Here is a 17,056-nt window from a genome sequence, read left to right on the forward strand (position 1 = left end):
AAATTTGTTTTATGTAGAATAGTTATAGAGATAGTGAAGGGGGCACTGTAAAAAAAGCCATTAGAGCAATTTTTAAATGTGTAGTTGGTTATAATACACAATAGAGTTTAGGGATCCCCAGGATGTGCAAGATTAAAAAATATGGCTTTTGTCCTCCACAAACGATCCCACACTTCAATGGAATGAAGTTGCAGTACAATATATAACCTGTGTTATGGCACTGTTTTGCGTTGTTTTTGAGTATAACTACTTTAAAAATTTATACATAGGGTTAGGCTATCATCGAAGGTCAGAGGCCCTTCATTGTTTGTACAGGTACAACAGCTTATCTATATAGGCAACTATGCTGGATAATGACTGGGACATTATGTACAACTCATACAGAAGGGTCATTGTGCCTATGCGATTGCACCCAGAGATCAAACCTCCTCCAATCAAACCCTTTATAGTTCTACTAAAATGCAACCTTTAGCATGAACCAAGTATACCCTGGGTATACTGGTTGGTAAGGGGCCTGTAACATATGGTAAATCCTAGCTGATATGTGTACAGCTGTTTTGTACAGTATAGCTTCATACAATCTGGAGGCACTGTTCACACCACATTTGGGCAGTACATTGCTGTTATACTTTTACATATCTTTTTTTCCCGTAGCAACATACAGCCTTAATGTGGTGCGAACCCAGCTGTAAAGAGTTAATTCTTGAAAAGTATTGATGTTCAGCAGTAGAAGAACTTGTAATTTCATGTATAACAGTAATTGTGTGCCAAAAGTTTTAGCATCAAGTAAATTGGCTGCGATGTAATTCGGATACTGACTACAGCAGGTGGAGGGCTGGAATATAGAAGAACTGCACACAATCTCTCCATTACTCTGTATTTTGTTCTCTCCCTTTCTTTCTACTGTGTGATTGTTATGATTCACGCCAACCTTGGCGTGTTGTCAGTGTTAGATTGTTTTGTAAGCCTTCATGGTTCAGGCATCCAAATTGCTCTACTGAAGGATTTTATAGATGGATATTTAGTTCAAGAGGAGGAATTAATGTTTCAGCTGTCTTTAAAACCCAGAATTTGAACTAATACTCAGTGATATGTCCTCGAGAGGTACAAACTGCATTGAGAATTTGCTTGTACAATCTAATGTACTTACAGTGTTCGGTGTCAGCTCTAATGATGAATATTCCACATTTATGTGACTCTTCAGTCGTTAGAATAATTCTCTGTGATATTACCTTTCACAGTGTAGGTGTTCTCTGTCCTTGATATGATGATTTTAGTAAAAGGTAGTTTATTTACTAGTGTGTTATATTATTGCTTGTTCTGTTCATCGTTGTTCAGTCATTGTATCATAAATTTAGCAATTTGCTAAGGCAAGGTTAGTGGATAATGTCTGGTTTCCTTGTAACGTCAGATGTTTTTGCTGCTAAGTGTTTGTACCAGCGAAACCTTTAAAAACGCCCAACAATAGCTGCTGATATGTAAATGAAATGCAGAAAAAGAAAACGTCAGCAGCACAACCCTTGTTCTACTCTGCCTGCTGTATATGGAAATCGATGTATGCTTCACCTCATATAATTGAAACCTAAGCCTATGTTTCACTCTATTGACACAAATATATTTATCACAGTGACATTCCCTTTTAAAATGCAAGTTTGCATGAAAACAGCAAATTCATAATAGATCAAGGAAATGCGGCATGGCAATATAAATGCAGTTTCTTTGGCTATCTTGGCATAAACTTATGGTGCCCTTGATAATACATGAACATGCATGGCTTTGCAGGGAATGTTATATAAGAAAATGGTCTTTAATGAGTGGACACATAGGTTCAACTAGATATTCTTTAAAATGTAAAGCTTAAATTTACATGGGTAGTGTTACCAGTACCCAATTTTAAATCAGCAGGGAAGGAGCTATACTACATCTTTGCAAATCACTTTTTTTCTTGCCTGTGTTCTTTATGAAATACGGTGCTATACATTTGGCCACTAGGTGTCTCACTTACTAGAAATCTGCAGTCATTAAGGCCATTCGGTCTTTAATAACAATACAAAAGAGATCAAATAGGAAGTGATGTCAGTTGGCTCAGTAAAGATGAAGGCTGATTGGCCAGCAGCCATGCACTGCTACAGATAAGTAACTGTTAAAAAAGGCTCACCCAACAGCTCAGAGTGAAATGCAGGAGCACGAGGTACACAATGAGGCACTAAACAGGGCAATAGAGCAACAAAATAAAAATGGACAACATATATAATGCAAGCATTGACTGAATATTTGCTGGGGGAGGGTTATTTTTATATGTCAAGATAGGAATGCTTTAAAGCTGTGAAAAGTGAAAAAAAGCTTCTTTACGCAACACCCGTGTAGATAGTGTGGCAACCCTGGGTCTGGTGGATGATGGCAGGGTTTCCCCTAGTGTTGAAGGTGCAACAAGGTAGCCAGATTTAATAGAATGACTCTTCTTATGAACCCACTTTGTGTGTACACATATATACATTTTACTCACATTTTTCTCAACAAACAGTGGCCTTTCCTGTCCATGGGCCGTATCTGGTACTACACCTTAGGAATAAAATGAGCATCAGATACAGCCCATAGACAAGAGTGGCGCTGCTTTTGGAACTAAAAGCCGATCCAATTTTTTGTGTTATACCAATCTTGTGCATAGACGGTATGAAAGAACCCAGCTTATTTTCAGCATTACAGTTGTCACCCAATGTTTATCAGAATAAAATAATATTGTTTCTTGTTTTTGTCTTCTTAAAGGTTTAATAACCACAACATCAAGAAAGCTAGACCGTGAACAACAAGCAGAACATGTACTCGAGGTATGTGGTTTTTAACTTCTTTATGAATAGAATGGGGTCAATATAGCAATGCACATAAATTTAGAATGGATTTTTGTTTGAAATTACATTCTGAGAGTGCCCTGACATAAAGGAATTACTAAAGCTTGTCGCTCCATTCCATTCTCATGTAAATATTTCATTGACTTTTATGTATAATGTAAGTGTTGAGGAACCTCTAGAAGTAATATTTCAATCATGCTCTGTTACCATAGACAATAAGTCACTGTACTGAGATATTAAATGATATTCCTGAAAGGCAATAGCTCATGAAGCATGAAACTATTTCCAATCTTATTATATTAAGGGTCCTTTTACATGGGTAGACATCATCCTCATACAAATTACTATGTTCGAAGGTAGCCACTGCCAACATGACTGGCAGTATGCCACTTATTTTTTACAAGGCCCCAAAGTATATACAGGCGCATGGAAATCTGTGAAAAGCTGGACTCCCTGCTCCTGTACACAACAAAGCCACTCACCTTTAGGTCAGTGTTCACATTCCCTAAGCTAGGTGCAGATAAACAATGCATATACTATTGTGTGCATCTAAACTCACTGTCCAGCCTAGTGAATGTAATGAATGGCAGATGCACTTATGCATTGCTGCTCACGTACACTGGCCTAGATTGCACATGCCTGGAGCCAAGGTACCTACATTACACAAAGCGATTATCGGCCGCATTAGCCCGATATTGGTTGTTTCGGCCGATAATCATTTTGTGTAATAGAAGGCAACAAACAAGCTGAAACGCCAACGATCAGCCTGGCAGCGATCTGCTGCCATAGTTCCATGTAATAGGATAGACTGCGGCTGTCTCCTATGAGCTGCAAGGACAATCTGATGGCCCGGGCAGCTATAACCAAATCCATACACCACACCACCCTGCAGCTCCTGTGGTTCCCCCAGCTCATACCCGCTCCCCCGCACTTGCTGTCGACACATGTACGAGAGACAAGCGAGCACTGACCTGAGAAGTCGACTCTGACTTGCTCTCCACATCCGTGTTATAGGGGCTTAAGTCAGGTAGCAGTCATTAAAAGAATTCTTCCTACTGCCCAATTTTTGGGAGTCAAGAGTAACACAAATGTTCGCTGGATTGTTTATTCAGCCCTTTACTTCCATTATTGTCATTAGTACATACCCTGTTTACATAATGAGATAAGCTGCTAACAAATGATGAATAAAACACCTACACTCTGACATACACAGATGATAAACAATGGTACATGAAGGGGAGAATCTAAATGATTACTTGACAATGCTGACAATAATTGACCCACTCATATGATTATTGACCCATTGTCATAGATTGCTCTGCTTTAGTAGCTCGTGGTGATCATCTGGTTCTTACTCAAAAAACATTTGTATTTACTCTCCCATTATATGGTGAGATCAAACAAGATGCCTAAGATCATTCTAAAGGGTGGCGTACTGTTCTGGTTATGGGTGTAATATGGAAGCATTTTCTAATGGTTCTGAGGACAAACAAATTTGCTTTAACCATTTTTGCACATGCATTCTGCACAAAAATGTCTGAGTTTTTGCTGGGTCTACACCATGGGTCTCCAAACTGCGGCCCTCCAGCTGTTGCGAAACCACAACTCCCATGATGCCTGGACAGCTAAAACTTTGTATTTGGCTGTCCAGGCATGATGGGAAATGTAGTTTTGCAACAGCTGGAGGGCCGCAGTTTGGAGACCCGTGGTCTACACTATGTGCAGCGATGATAAATATCCTCTAAGATCTTTATATTTATACCCTTGTCTGTTAGGATTAATAACATTTAATTACATTGTTAAGTCAACATAACCCACATAATTGTATAGATTTCGTTACTATTCACTGTCTCCAGTGAAGCTTTCATACACAATGACACTAATACCACCTAGTATGGGGAAAAAATAAAAATAAAAAATCAAGTAAACACCACTTAATTATAAATGTACATGACTATAGCTATTAGCTGGGGTTAGTGATAATACTATACTCTCAGAATTGCAAACAGGATATACTTTAATACCTTATATCAGTCCTCAAAGCTAAATATGCCAGTTTATATTAGATTTGATACGTTAGATAAGGAGAACATACAAGTTTCATACAGATATGTTCTTAGATGGTTTTGATTTGAGGATCCCGGTAATAACCACTGAGTCACCAAGCATCCTTACTACAGTACAGTATTCTCTTGAATAGAATGAGCAGAATGATCCATAGAATATAATGTATCTTTCTGTAATGTACTGTTCCATAAATTAAACAGTGTATCATAGCACAGGCAATAAACAAGTCCTCGCTTCCGCAGCCATTTTCCACCTCAAGCCAGAGCTACTCTTAATAAACACTAAAATTGGCTGAATCTCAGTTATTGGCCCTTGTAGTTATGATCCGTTTTTAATCTTTATTTACAAGGTAAGGGGCTTCCATGAATCCTATAGGCTGCATCTCCTTTTTCCTGCCATGGGTTAATGTGGCAAAAAATATTTCTGTGATTTGTAATTGGTAATTTTTTTCCATTACTTTTATTTTATTTCCCCCCCAGCTGGCTCCTGTCTGTTTATTGCCAGCTCAATGATACAGCAAAGGCAACATAAAGTACTGTTATACAGTGTAATGCAAGCTGTAATAGTTTAATGGGCCTATTCCTATTTGTCTGTTTAATGGAGGCAAGCTTGAATATGGTTTGGGAAGGAACCCAGAAACATAGTGGTATTTAGATTGGAGGAGATACAGCCAAGTGTTGTGTGCATCTGGCAAATTAATTTAACATTGAAATGATGACCAGATGGGTTAGTGTTTTTTTTTTCCTTGTTTACAAGGAAATTTGATCCTCTACTGCACTGTGGTTTAGTGATATGAACTTCACAATGCGAGTGCCTTCCTCCCATCAACTCAACCAACTCTGCCATAAAAAGCTGTTAAAACTAAAAAGTAAACATTTAATAGATCAAGAAAGGGTTAGAAGCAATATTGTTTGTTGTCATTGTTGTGGTGATGGCCTTATTATTATTATTATTATTATTAATTTATTTGTAGTAGATGCCCCTTTTTGGTTATGCTTTTTCCCATCATTATCATTTATTAAAAAAAACAAAAAACCTTCTTTTATTCCCAAAGGTTTGAACAAATAGGGACTCTTGTTAAATACAATATTATCATCAATGGGAATAAATAGCCTACGCTATGCATGATATGCTTGACAGATTTGCTTTCTGAAGGATCTTTGAAGTAGACAAATTATTGGCCGAATTAACATTTGCAGGAACGCGCTTCCTGGATCATTGGTTTATGTAAAGGGCCCTGTGATCAGCCGACAAACGCATAAACACTTGTTCATCGGCTGAGTACATCTTTGATGCAGCTGTAAAAATTATCACTCCCTCTCGACAATTGCCCACTGTAAATGCTCCTTTTAATAGGTGTCGATGCTTTACCATTGATCGGCACTTGTAACTTGTAGTTATCTAAAGAACCTTTAGTTCTTTAAGCTTTAGATCAATAGAAAAATATCAGTTTTAGAAAATTATTTTCCTGGTCATAAACTCTGATTGGATAACAAATGCTTGTCAAAGAGTCATTAGATGGTTGTATCCAGTAATGTATGTCTTTACTGTGGGCAATAAAGATATGAAAAATCTCTTTGAAGGTTTGACAATCTCTTTAGCATTGAGTTGTTTTTTTTTTACCACAATTCCTATTTGTTGGTGACATTTGGGAATTATGATATCTGGTAAATGCATTGCCGTAAAGAGTTTAAAGGGGAAAATAAATCACTTTTCACGGGGGTAGGGTGGCCACCCCTGAACCCCCGAACCCCAGGGCGATCTACGTATCTGACCCTGTCGCCTCTGTGACCCACGGCTCTATTTATTCCTATGAAGCAATGGAAAGAGATGAGTACGATGAAAGAGCTCTGTACTCAGCTTTTTCCGTTGCTCCATAGGAATTAATAGAGACGCGGGACATGTGCCGACCCGAGGCTCTATGCATAACAGAGCTACCGGAGTCCGATACGGAGATCGCCGGGAGGTTCAGAGGTCAGACCCCCTGCAATCTCCTACTTTTCCCCTATCCTGTGGATAGGGGAAAAGTGAATTTTTCCCAAAATATCCCTTAAATATGGTCTATTAATATATGGCTGTATATGGCTACATTTGCTTAAAACATTTTGCCCAACTTGCTCTGGAGGTTCCATAGTCTACCACTGACTGTAATTTAAAGACCATTGGGCTTTTGGACTATGACCTTACTTGGTGGATCCTGACTTGTCTGACACTGTTGGCACAGATTAAATATGGCAGTATATGAATTCATACCTTTTTTAAAAATAGGAAAATGTAAAACTCAGCTGTCACTTTATTAATACAAAAGCAAAAGCTGGATCCAGTCCTTGGAAATTTCTCCCATTTTCCCAGACTTAATCCAGTTTTCCAGGCACCTGGGGTGGAATGGCAGGGAGCAGCATGGAGATCAAAGGCAACCGTTATATAAGTCGACTGCTGAGCAAACGAAGCACTTTGCTTTGTTTGTAATGTGAATTTGCTCGTCCCTATTGGGAACCTTTTTGGTTTGATGGTAACTCTGCTCAGTATACTATCAATTCATATACAATGTTACAGAGTAGAAATCTTGTGTTTATGAATACCCTAGAATGCACATTTGCATTTTTGTCCTGGATATGAGAGCTGCTCTTGATGTTGGGATTTTCTGTTCTGTCTATCACAGACTGAGGATGGAGATGTATCTGGCGTAGCAAGTAAAAAGCTAATGCAATGTGAATTATTGAGCCATTGTAGATTATGATGCCTTAGTAAATTTACAATATAAATTACCATAAATGTGCTGTGCATCAGAATTTCCTGTAAATATCTTGTTGAGAGGGATATTTTTTCATTCACATTACAGACCATTAATATTGTTGAAAAATGAACCTCATGTTCACATAGGGTTCTCCGTGTCTGTTGTTCTCTTTACACCTGTTTATCACATTTATTCATGTGAAGATGCTATAACCAAATGGCAAGCGATTGGCAGGCCTTGAGCAGCTAATGACAAAACACGAGAAGCAGCGTATGGCTTTGTTTGCCATTTGAGCAAACGGAACTTGACTAGACCGAGCTTCTCTTGACAAGTATCAGCATTCTGTTTGCTAGCTGTGACAAATGTTCTCAGATTAAGCCTTTTTGAACAACCAATCACTTAAATCTCTATACAGATTTGTTTGCTTTCCTGGAACTGATTAAATGTTTAGCTGCATACAAGAATAATAAATTCTGTTCTTCCCTAAAGGAACATTTCAAGCTGTGCTTGTTCTTCAAGCTATGCATTAATTTACAAAGACTTTTAAATGAACGTCGTCTCCAAAAAGCATTTTCGGAAGTGTTTAAGTAAGAGCATTCCTCTTACTGTAGGGTTGTGTAATGTGACGTAATACAGGGAAGTTTTGTTCTTTTCCCAACAGGTGACTATCACAGACAATGGATACCTTCCAAAGTCAACAATTTGTAGAGTCATAGTCAAGGTTCTGGATGAGAATGACAATAAACCCTCTTTCCTGCAAAAATTTTACAAGATCCAGCTTCCTGAGAAAGAAAAGATTGAGCGGGAAAAAGTCACCAAGAGGGATCCCATCTACAGAGTCATTGCTGTAGACAAAGATGATGGTCCAAATGCAGAAATTTCTTATAGTATTGAAGATGGAGATGAGAATGGGAAATTCTTCATTGAACCTAAAACTGGAGTAGTTTCATCTAAAAAGTTCTCTGGAGCCGGAGAATATGATATTCTTACAGTAAGTTAAATTGTCTTTTATAAAGTTATAGGTTTATCCAACAGCAGAACAGTGACTTAAATATAAACATAATACAATATCGATAAGATGTTTCATATAGCGGAAAAATTTTTTTTTGGATGTCTAAAATTAAATGCACTCCTGAAGATTTGGTTTAGAGAGAATATGGGTATTATAAGAACCTAGTCACTTTTTTTCTAGTTAAGTGACAAAATTACAAAATAACATGCAGGGTATGTGCGATCATGTTAACTGGACACAACCAAATATTGTGGAACAAAACTTAGCTCTTTTAAATGATGAAAATGAAAGTATTCTAAGGAAACAAAAACTAAACATGATAAACAGATATATGGCTGACAACTTAGAGGCTGTACCAGGTATTGCTATTTTTAGGGCCAATCGGAACTGAAGTGAAAATGCTAAAATTTGCCACTATCCAGGGTCTAATATTGGAAGTGCTGATGATGTCAGCTAAAGTTGTCAGTTCATGGGTTGATGACTGGCCTTAGATGTCTTCTCTTGCATGTATGGCATGTGTCTGCTGATGACAATGATTGGCTGTGGTGTGTTATGACCAATGTATGGGATGTCATCACAAGATCAGTGGTGACACTAAAGCAGCAGCAAACTTTTTTTTTTTCTTTCCCCATTTTTCTTTCCCTTTCAACCCAGTTTTAGTTAGCATGTCCTAAAACTATTAAAGGTACCCGAAAATCTTTTTAAAGGGAGAAAGTCTCCATGAAAATATTATTCAATCTACTGGCTTCCAGATGAGAAACAGCAAAGCAGATATATTTTATAGGAAACTATTTAGTATAACCTGTAGCTGATTGGTTGACACCTCTGCTTGTCCTGGCTTGCAGGAATGCATGATATCCGCTTTCCTGTACAGATTGCTGTCAGTCGCCGATTAGTACCTCCCACTGGACTACTAAGCCCAGAATGGGAAGGAACTTCCACCAAAGAATTGCAAGCTAAATACATTTCTTAGAAAACAAACTATATATCAATCTGCTCAGCTGTGCTTGCTTTTTAATATGATCTCACTATATTAATCGACAATTTCATGCTGACAGCTTCCCTTTAAAGCTGGAAAAATGCAATGGAGAATTACTGAAGAAAACAAGAAGGAAAAAGAAGTGGTAGTAGAGGGTGAAACCTTTTGTCAGGATCTATTTTTAATAAAAAGGTTTACATTCCCTATGATTGGAGACACACAGTGATGCAGTAGAGTCATAAAGAAGGCTAAGCGTGCCTTTGTATATAGCAATAATGACCCCTTAGGGCTTTGGATCCACTGTAGCATGTTTCCTTACACGTTTCATGTGTCAGGGTAATTACATAGCATTTTATTATGGATGAAGGAAGTCTATGAATTAGAGACTATTATTCACATGTGTCTATTCTACTGTGTAATATTAAGGAGCTATCAGTAAGCAGAAGATGGAGATGATCCAGCAGGATACCAGGCACTTTGTGCAGCATAAATAATCATTACAGTTGTTTCATTGTTGCAGCCATTGATTTCTGCTCCTTTGATTTATATTCCTTATGTCTCATAGATTAAAGCTGTTGATAATGGGAGACCTCAGAAGTCATCCACTACTCGGCTGCATATAGAATGGATTTCAAAACCAGCACCTTTAATGGAACCAATTTCCTTTGACGAAGAGGTTTACACCTTTACTGTGATGGAAAGTGATCCTGTTGCTCATATGATTGGCGTGATAACTGCACAACCTGTGGGATCTCCATTGTGGTTTGACATTACCGGTAAGTATGTGCAATTATTTCAGTCATGCGCATGTAATACTCAATACGGAAGCCTGTCTAAGTGGCACAAAAGGACAATATGTTTATAGAGTTTAGAAAAAGACTATTTTTTCAGAAAGAGATTCTAGCTAGAGGATTTCCTTCATGTGGTAACATCCACTATACGAGGTTTTTAGCTTACGCAATTTGTTCATTCTGTGATTCAAAGATGAAAGAAAATAATTGATGTGAAACTGTTGTCTGATATGTGTACAAAAAGGAAAGTATTTCCATAAAGTGGTTATCCCACAAAAAGTATTTTATACTACATGGTTCAAAATCTTTTTCTGTTATAAGAAATCCTACATTTATGTCTGTGGAAGTGCCCCCTGTTGTTCCTTGTTCGGCCAGTTTCATACATACCGCATTTCACACTGTGGGTTCCGCAGCAAAATCCACTGTAATGCTCTGTAGTGTATTTTATGAATCTACATTTTCGCAGTGGACATTCATTCCGCTGCAAGAATATAGCCACTGTCTACCTGAACCACCACTGCTAGGCTAATACATTACCTGTCCACATTCCGGTTTGCTTCTCCACCTCCCAGCTCCCTGACTTCCCACTCCGACAAACATTGTGCTGTCCCGCCGCACCCACTGATTGGCTGAGTGGGATGTCAGCAAGCCGGGAGCCAGAGAAGTAGACGGGAGTGTGGACAGGTAATATATTAGACTGGCAGCGATGGGTTAAGTGGGCAGGAGCTGTCATAAGAAATGACACTACAGAGCATTGCAGCAGATTTCACTGCAAAACCCACAGTGTGAAATTTGCTGCGTTGCAATACTCTTGACATTGCAGTGTATAGTGGTAGACACACACCAGGTGCATCAATACTTGCATAGAAATCTACAGTGTACATCATATACTTTCCTTATGCACCATAAGGCTATGTTCTGACGCTGTAGAAAATACGACCGTTCCGTGTGAATTGGAATTAATGAATATGATGATTAATTGTGGCCGTAGATGGTGTTAAACAACAGCTGTTCATGGGGAATGGCCGTTGTTTCTGCAGCGTGCGGACTTAGCGTAAGGCTATGTTCACACAGCTTGAGAGACCGGCCGTTCTGTGACCCGGCCGGATGATCGTACGGCCGGATGATCTTTTACAGCGCAAAGTTCTGATGCAGGCGCTTCTGAGCGCGCCCACATCACAACTCCTCACAGCACACTATGAAGCTTGCGGCTCCATAGTGTGCACTGACAGGGCTTTCTACGGCCGCTAATCTATGACATTTCAGTTCTTTGCAGCGCCGTGAGGGATCCCAGCCGGAGCATATACTATGTATATATGCTCCATCCGGGATCCCATAGAAAGCAAGGCAGTGTATGTTCTCGTATGGCCGTTGTTGCCGATTGCAACAACGGTCGTACTTTTACGAGAACACATGTTGTGTGAACATAGCCTAAGCCTGTATATGTAAAGAGAGATAATAACACATCTACATAGAAATATATTTTTTTCTCAGTGAGGGATTCTCCTTTAAAAGAAACATGACGCCCCCTCACTCTGTTTAAACCCTTCCCAGTAGCTTGGGAACGCTGTGCCCAGTAGTCTGCTATAAGGCGGAATTTTTTTATATAGCAGCTGGTTTCCACCAGTCTATGTTGCTCTCAGTGTTGGCTATTGAGCCCCAGTAGCATGAATTCACCAGTCCATTAAGAAGAAATTGCCTTGCTACTGACTTACCATGTGCGGGCAGGCAGCTGTTGCTTTGCTGCTGTCGCATTTTCACGATGGTTGGAACTGAGTACATTTTCGGTAAGCGATCATCTAAAAGCACGAGCAAAAGCCAAGGTTTAGCATTGACATGGTAATGCTGCTGAAGACACAGCTGTAAGTGAATGAAAGCTGAGCCTGAGGGTGTATGTGCAGCAATATAATGCACATTCAAGGTTACCAACATTGCCTTTTATTACCTCTGTGAAACATATTCCCCAGCTAATTCACCAGCCAGAAAGTTAGATGCACAGATTTGGACTTTTTTTTGATGGTTTAGCGTGGATGCCATTCATATGTGATCTAATGGAAAGCTATGAGATGCACAGAATTTCTTAATGTATTTATTCCCTAAGCTTTCTGTGAAGTTTAATGGAAATGGAAGAACCTATAAGAAGAATTTAGGCTTTAATATTATTTTATGTACTTTCCTCCTTTTTTTTTTTTTTTTTTTTTTTTGAAAGTTGGAGGTGACTAGTTATGGGAAATGTATATTTATAGCATTGTTCTCTATTGATTGTGAAGGTGCAGGAATGAAAATGAATGTATAACTTTACAGGCAATATCAAGTGTCACATACCATCGGATGCGCCGTGGATTAATCAGCTGCCTTTGTCCGTTTTCTAATTGGTCGTCCTGTTCACGTTATTTTCGCATAAATAGCTATATGCAAATCTGTTCAGTTGTGCACAGGAGGGGAGCCCAGGAAGAGCAGTTCAAAGCTTTCTCCTCTCCCAGCCTTAATGGTTCGTGACTCTTCTTCTCTTCACTCCCATCTCAAGTCTCCTCCAGGCCTGGCCTGTTAGCGCGGCCCCATCTTGGCTCATCCTCAGAACGGGGTATGGGAAACTGGAGGCGGGACTGGGAAGAAGAGGAGGCACTTGTCATGAGGGCTGGGAGAGGAGATAGCTTTGAAATGCTCTTCCCGGGCTCACGCAAAAATAGCACAAAAGGAACAACCAATTAGAAAATAGACCGCAATAGCTGATTCAGCAGTGCACATCCGATGGTATGTAACACTTCATATAGCCCCAGTCCCTTTTACTATTTCTGTGAAGCATATTCCCCAGCTATTTCACCAGCCAGAAAGATGCATAGATTTATGATATTTAATCACAAGAATTGTTCCACGGGATCGGCACATAGTGGTGCCAATATCTAAAAAGAGATAAAAAAACGGATCCCAGAAACTATAGGCCTGTAAGCTTGTCTTTTATTGTGGTTAAAATAGTTGATGCTTTCTGATTGGTGCAATACAAATGTAGCTTAAAGAAGATAACCTCATAACATGGCATCCACATGGGTTTATGAGTGATTGACTACAACCCCTAGAACCCTATTGCATTTCTATTGGCCAAAACCATTAGGTGGTGAAAAGGCCAGTGACATAGGTATATCTAATCCCGGCCACCGCAGCAATATGTCAACTGAGACTGCTCACTGCTCAGCTTCTCTGGGAAGGAGTTAATACACTATTCTATATCTCTCCATTGCCACTCTTGTGTTCTTAGCAGTTTATTTGTATGCATGTTTATATGTTCAGAGGAGGTTGCCCCATCCATCTGCTTATCCTCGACTTTGTTTTAATCCCACCAGATGTTGTGCAATTATGCACAGTTTCAGAAAGATTTATCTGTTAACTGCTGTTTATACATTGCAAATATATGTTGCTGACTGTAATTACAATGCCGCAGTTAATGTGTGTTTATATATTTAATGCATTATCCAAGGATTTGTGACAAGTGCTTTTATCTGCTGCCGTGTGCGTGCCATGCCAGGGTTTTGGAAGACTGAGCTCAGAGGCAGTGGTGCGGACTTGCATCCTTCTGGCTGGAGATGCTGCATCCCCTAGCTTGTTCTGGCTGCCTAGTTTTCATTCGAGCTTGGGAAGCCTTGTGCTGCATCCTGTCAGATGTTTCAGTATGTCTCACATCATGTCTCGTATCACATGTCATTAAACTGTACGTTGTGATACAGAGCAGTCCCCATCTGGACTCAGAATCAATAGGGTGTAACCGCAGGAAAGACGTGGAGATGTTGATGGTGTGACTGATATAAATAGCAACATTTCATAGAAACTATTTTCTAAATGCACGTAATACTCACAGTCAGACGCAGAGCCTTAAAGTGGCTATCCAGCACAACAAAAACATGGCCACTTTCTTCCAGAGACAGCACCACTTTTGTCTCAAGTTTACTTGTGGTTTGCAATTAAGCTTCACTCACTTCAATTGACCTGAGGTGCAAACCCTACACCCAAACTGGAGACAGGAGCAGTGCTGTCACTCAAAGAAAGTGGCCGTGTCTGTGTAGCACTGGATAAACCCTTTATAGAAATTATATAAAAATGGAAACAAATACTTGCCTGCTTTGTTTAAAAAACCATTACTACTACTGTCTTTGGGCTCTGCTTGGTATTGCAACTTAATCCTTTGAGTCACAACAATAAACTCAGCCATTGCACAAGTGTGGTACTGTTTCCGGAAGAAAGCAGACATATTTTTGTAACTTTGGACACAAGTAATGGTTTGTCTATTACTGAAACATTTTCTAATATTTATATTATATCAATATATTGTATAATGTATTTTCCTGCATATAAGACTACTTTTTAGCCTAGCAAAATCTTCTCAAAAGTCAGGGTTCGTCTTATACGCTGTGTGTCATCTTATAGGGCAAAGGCTGAAAAACTTCAGAACTCTTCACCCATCTGGCCACCCTTGTATCCTACCGGTATTACTGTATCTCATTCTCTGCCTTTCAGATCTCGCTGCTGTCTGATGTTTTTATTTTCCAGCCGACTAGGAATATAAGATGACCCCCAACTTTTCCAGTTAAAATATAGAGTTTGGGATGTACTCTCTGTATAAGACTACCCCTCATCCAACACATACCAAATAAAAACTAATAAAAAACATTAGACAGCATCTGAGAGGCAGAGAAGGGGGTGCATTAATACCGGTAGGATACAAGGGTGGCCAGACGGGTAAAAGAGGTGGGTTTTTCTGGTCACAGCGCCTCTCTTCGGTACCTCATTTTTCATACCCCGGATGCCTGCAGTTTGCTCTGCCCTTCATACAGTTGCCGCGTACAACAGGGGGGTGGACGTTTTTGAGCTCCCCTCATGCCCTCCCCGTATGCGGCAACCGCAGAATCTCCAGTCCGGTTCTAAAGTTTTTTAGCACCCGCCCTATATTACGACCCCTGACTTTTGAGAAGATTTTCCTGGGTTAAAAAGTAGTCTTATATGCAGGAAAATAAAGTAGTTTTTATTTGATGTGTGTTGGAAGAGGGGTAGTCTTACACTGCAAGTATATCCCAAACTCTATACTTAAACTAGAAAAGTTGGGGGTCGTTTTATACGCCCAGTTGTCTTAAATGTCGAAAAATACGGAAATTATATTTTATTAAAAATGGGCAGGAAATGGGTGAAAAATAATTTGTACCACATACGGTACATGCAAGAGGAGATAATTGAGGCCAGTAATTGGACATCATTATCATAGAGCTTCCAGTGGAGAAAACCAGAGTTGTTTACCAAATGGCTTTAAACCAGGAATGGGGAACTTTAGGCCCTTCAGCTGTTGCAAAACTATAATTCCCATCATATCTGGACAGCCTTTAGCTTTAGCTGTCCATGCATGATGGGAACTGAAGTTTTGCAACAGTTGGAGGGCTGAAGGTTCCCCCATCCTGCTTTATAAACTATAAAAAGCTAAAACAAATATGTTCTCTCAATATGTGTATAGATGTGGGTAACTTTCCTATCTCCTCCTCTCTCCATTACTGGTCTCCACCTCCCTCATCCTGGAAATTCATGTATATAGTCATAGCTCTGTTAGTTTATACACTGAATTTTCTCGTATAACACCATTTGTTTTCCTGCACAGCCCTTTTGACTTTTCCATGTTTTTTTTGTGTCTGTTCTGTCTTTACTCTGAGTGCTGCCAGGAGATGACCAATCTAATGAAGTATTTTACATCCTTCAGATGGCTTGTGACCCGAGCTGTGTAGCAGAAGGTATCTGCTACAATGGGACATCCTTCCATAGTTGTGTTCTAAAACCATTACTGCAAATTATACATGTGTTTTGAGCTCCGTGCTTGTATTTTTTACCACATTACCGGTGCCCCAAGCTTAGTTTAAGAACTTTATATGTTTTTGCTATGTTTCTGTTTCAAGGGCAAATTTCTGTTCTTTATCACTGGTTTCCTGAAAGATTGATATTGGAGTAATTAGGGCCTAGGCATTAGCTGGTGGCTATCATTTTATGACAGCTAATTATAAAATGTTAGCAGTCTTCAATCTAAAAGTCATACGAGCTGTCTGCAAAGAAATGCAATTTGATTTGACAAAATAGTCGTGTCTAAATCTGCATAAGGCACGGCGATGTCATATGCTTAATGGCATTTGATGACTATGAACATGATGCTAATGGGGACTCATTAAATGTGACTGCAGATAACAACCAACTGGCATATGTAGTCTGCCCACTCGCTTACCCGCAGACTGATCCCTCAAGATACTCCTTTATCAATCCAGTTCACTTTGTAATTTGTATGATGTATTAGTCTAGAGGTAGGCAGCCTGTGGCTCTCTGTGTACAGCAGTGCTAGGAGTCCCAGAAGAATAATGTTGGGTTGGTGGTTAGGACGTGCAGACAAGAGAGCCACATGTTGTCTACACTTGTAGAACTCACCAGTTATATTCACATTCTGTGTAATTGCAGATCTTCCCATAAAGTTTGACTTGAACTTTTATTTTATGACATATGTGGTGTAAGTACGTGTCACTGTTGTTTGTCTGTAATCCTTCTTCACTGTTGTAATTCAGTGTCACACTTTCCATCCCCACACTCCTGTTTGTAGCGTGGCCT

General features: G+C 39.5%; 1 protein-coding gene across 4 annotated transcripts in view; it reads left to right on the forward strand.

The window, feature by feature from the left end:
- Window positions 1–17,056, forward strand: part of FAT1 (FAT atypical cadherin 1) — a 198,390-nt gene that overhangs the window by 101,683 nt on the left and 79,651 nt on the right. For all 4 annotated transcript variants that reach the window (XM_069977704.1, XM_069977703.1, XM_069977705.1 and 1 more), the window contains 3 exons: window positions 2,767–2,828; window positions 8,315–8,644; window positions 10,210–10,420. In XM_069977704.1, the coding sequence (XP_069833805.1) occupies window positions 2,767–2,828; window positions 8,315–8,644; window positions 10,210–10,420 (603 nt within the window). The remainder of the gene's footprint in view (window positions 1–2,766; window positions 2,829–8,314; window positions 8,645–10,209; window positions 10,421–17,056) is intronic.

The sequence above is a fragment of the Dendropsophus ebraccatus genome, chromosome 7 (genome assembly GCF_027789765.1).
Source record: "Dendropsophus ebraccatus isolate aDenEbr1 chromosome 7, aDenEbr1.pat, whole genome shotgun sequence".
NCBI classification, from domain to species: Eukaryota; Metazoa; Chordata; class Amphibia; order Anura; family Hylidae; genus Dendropsophus; species Dendropsophus ebraccatus.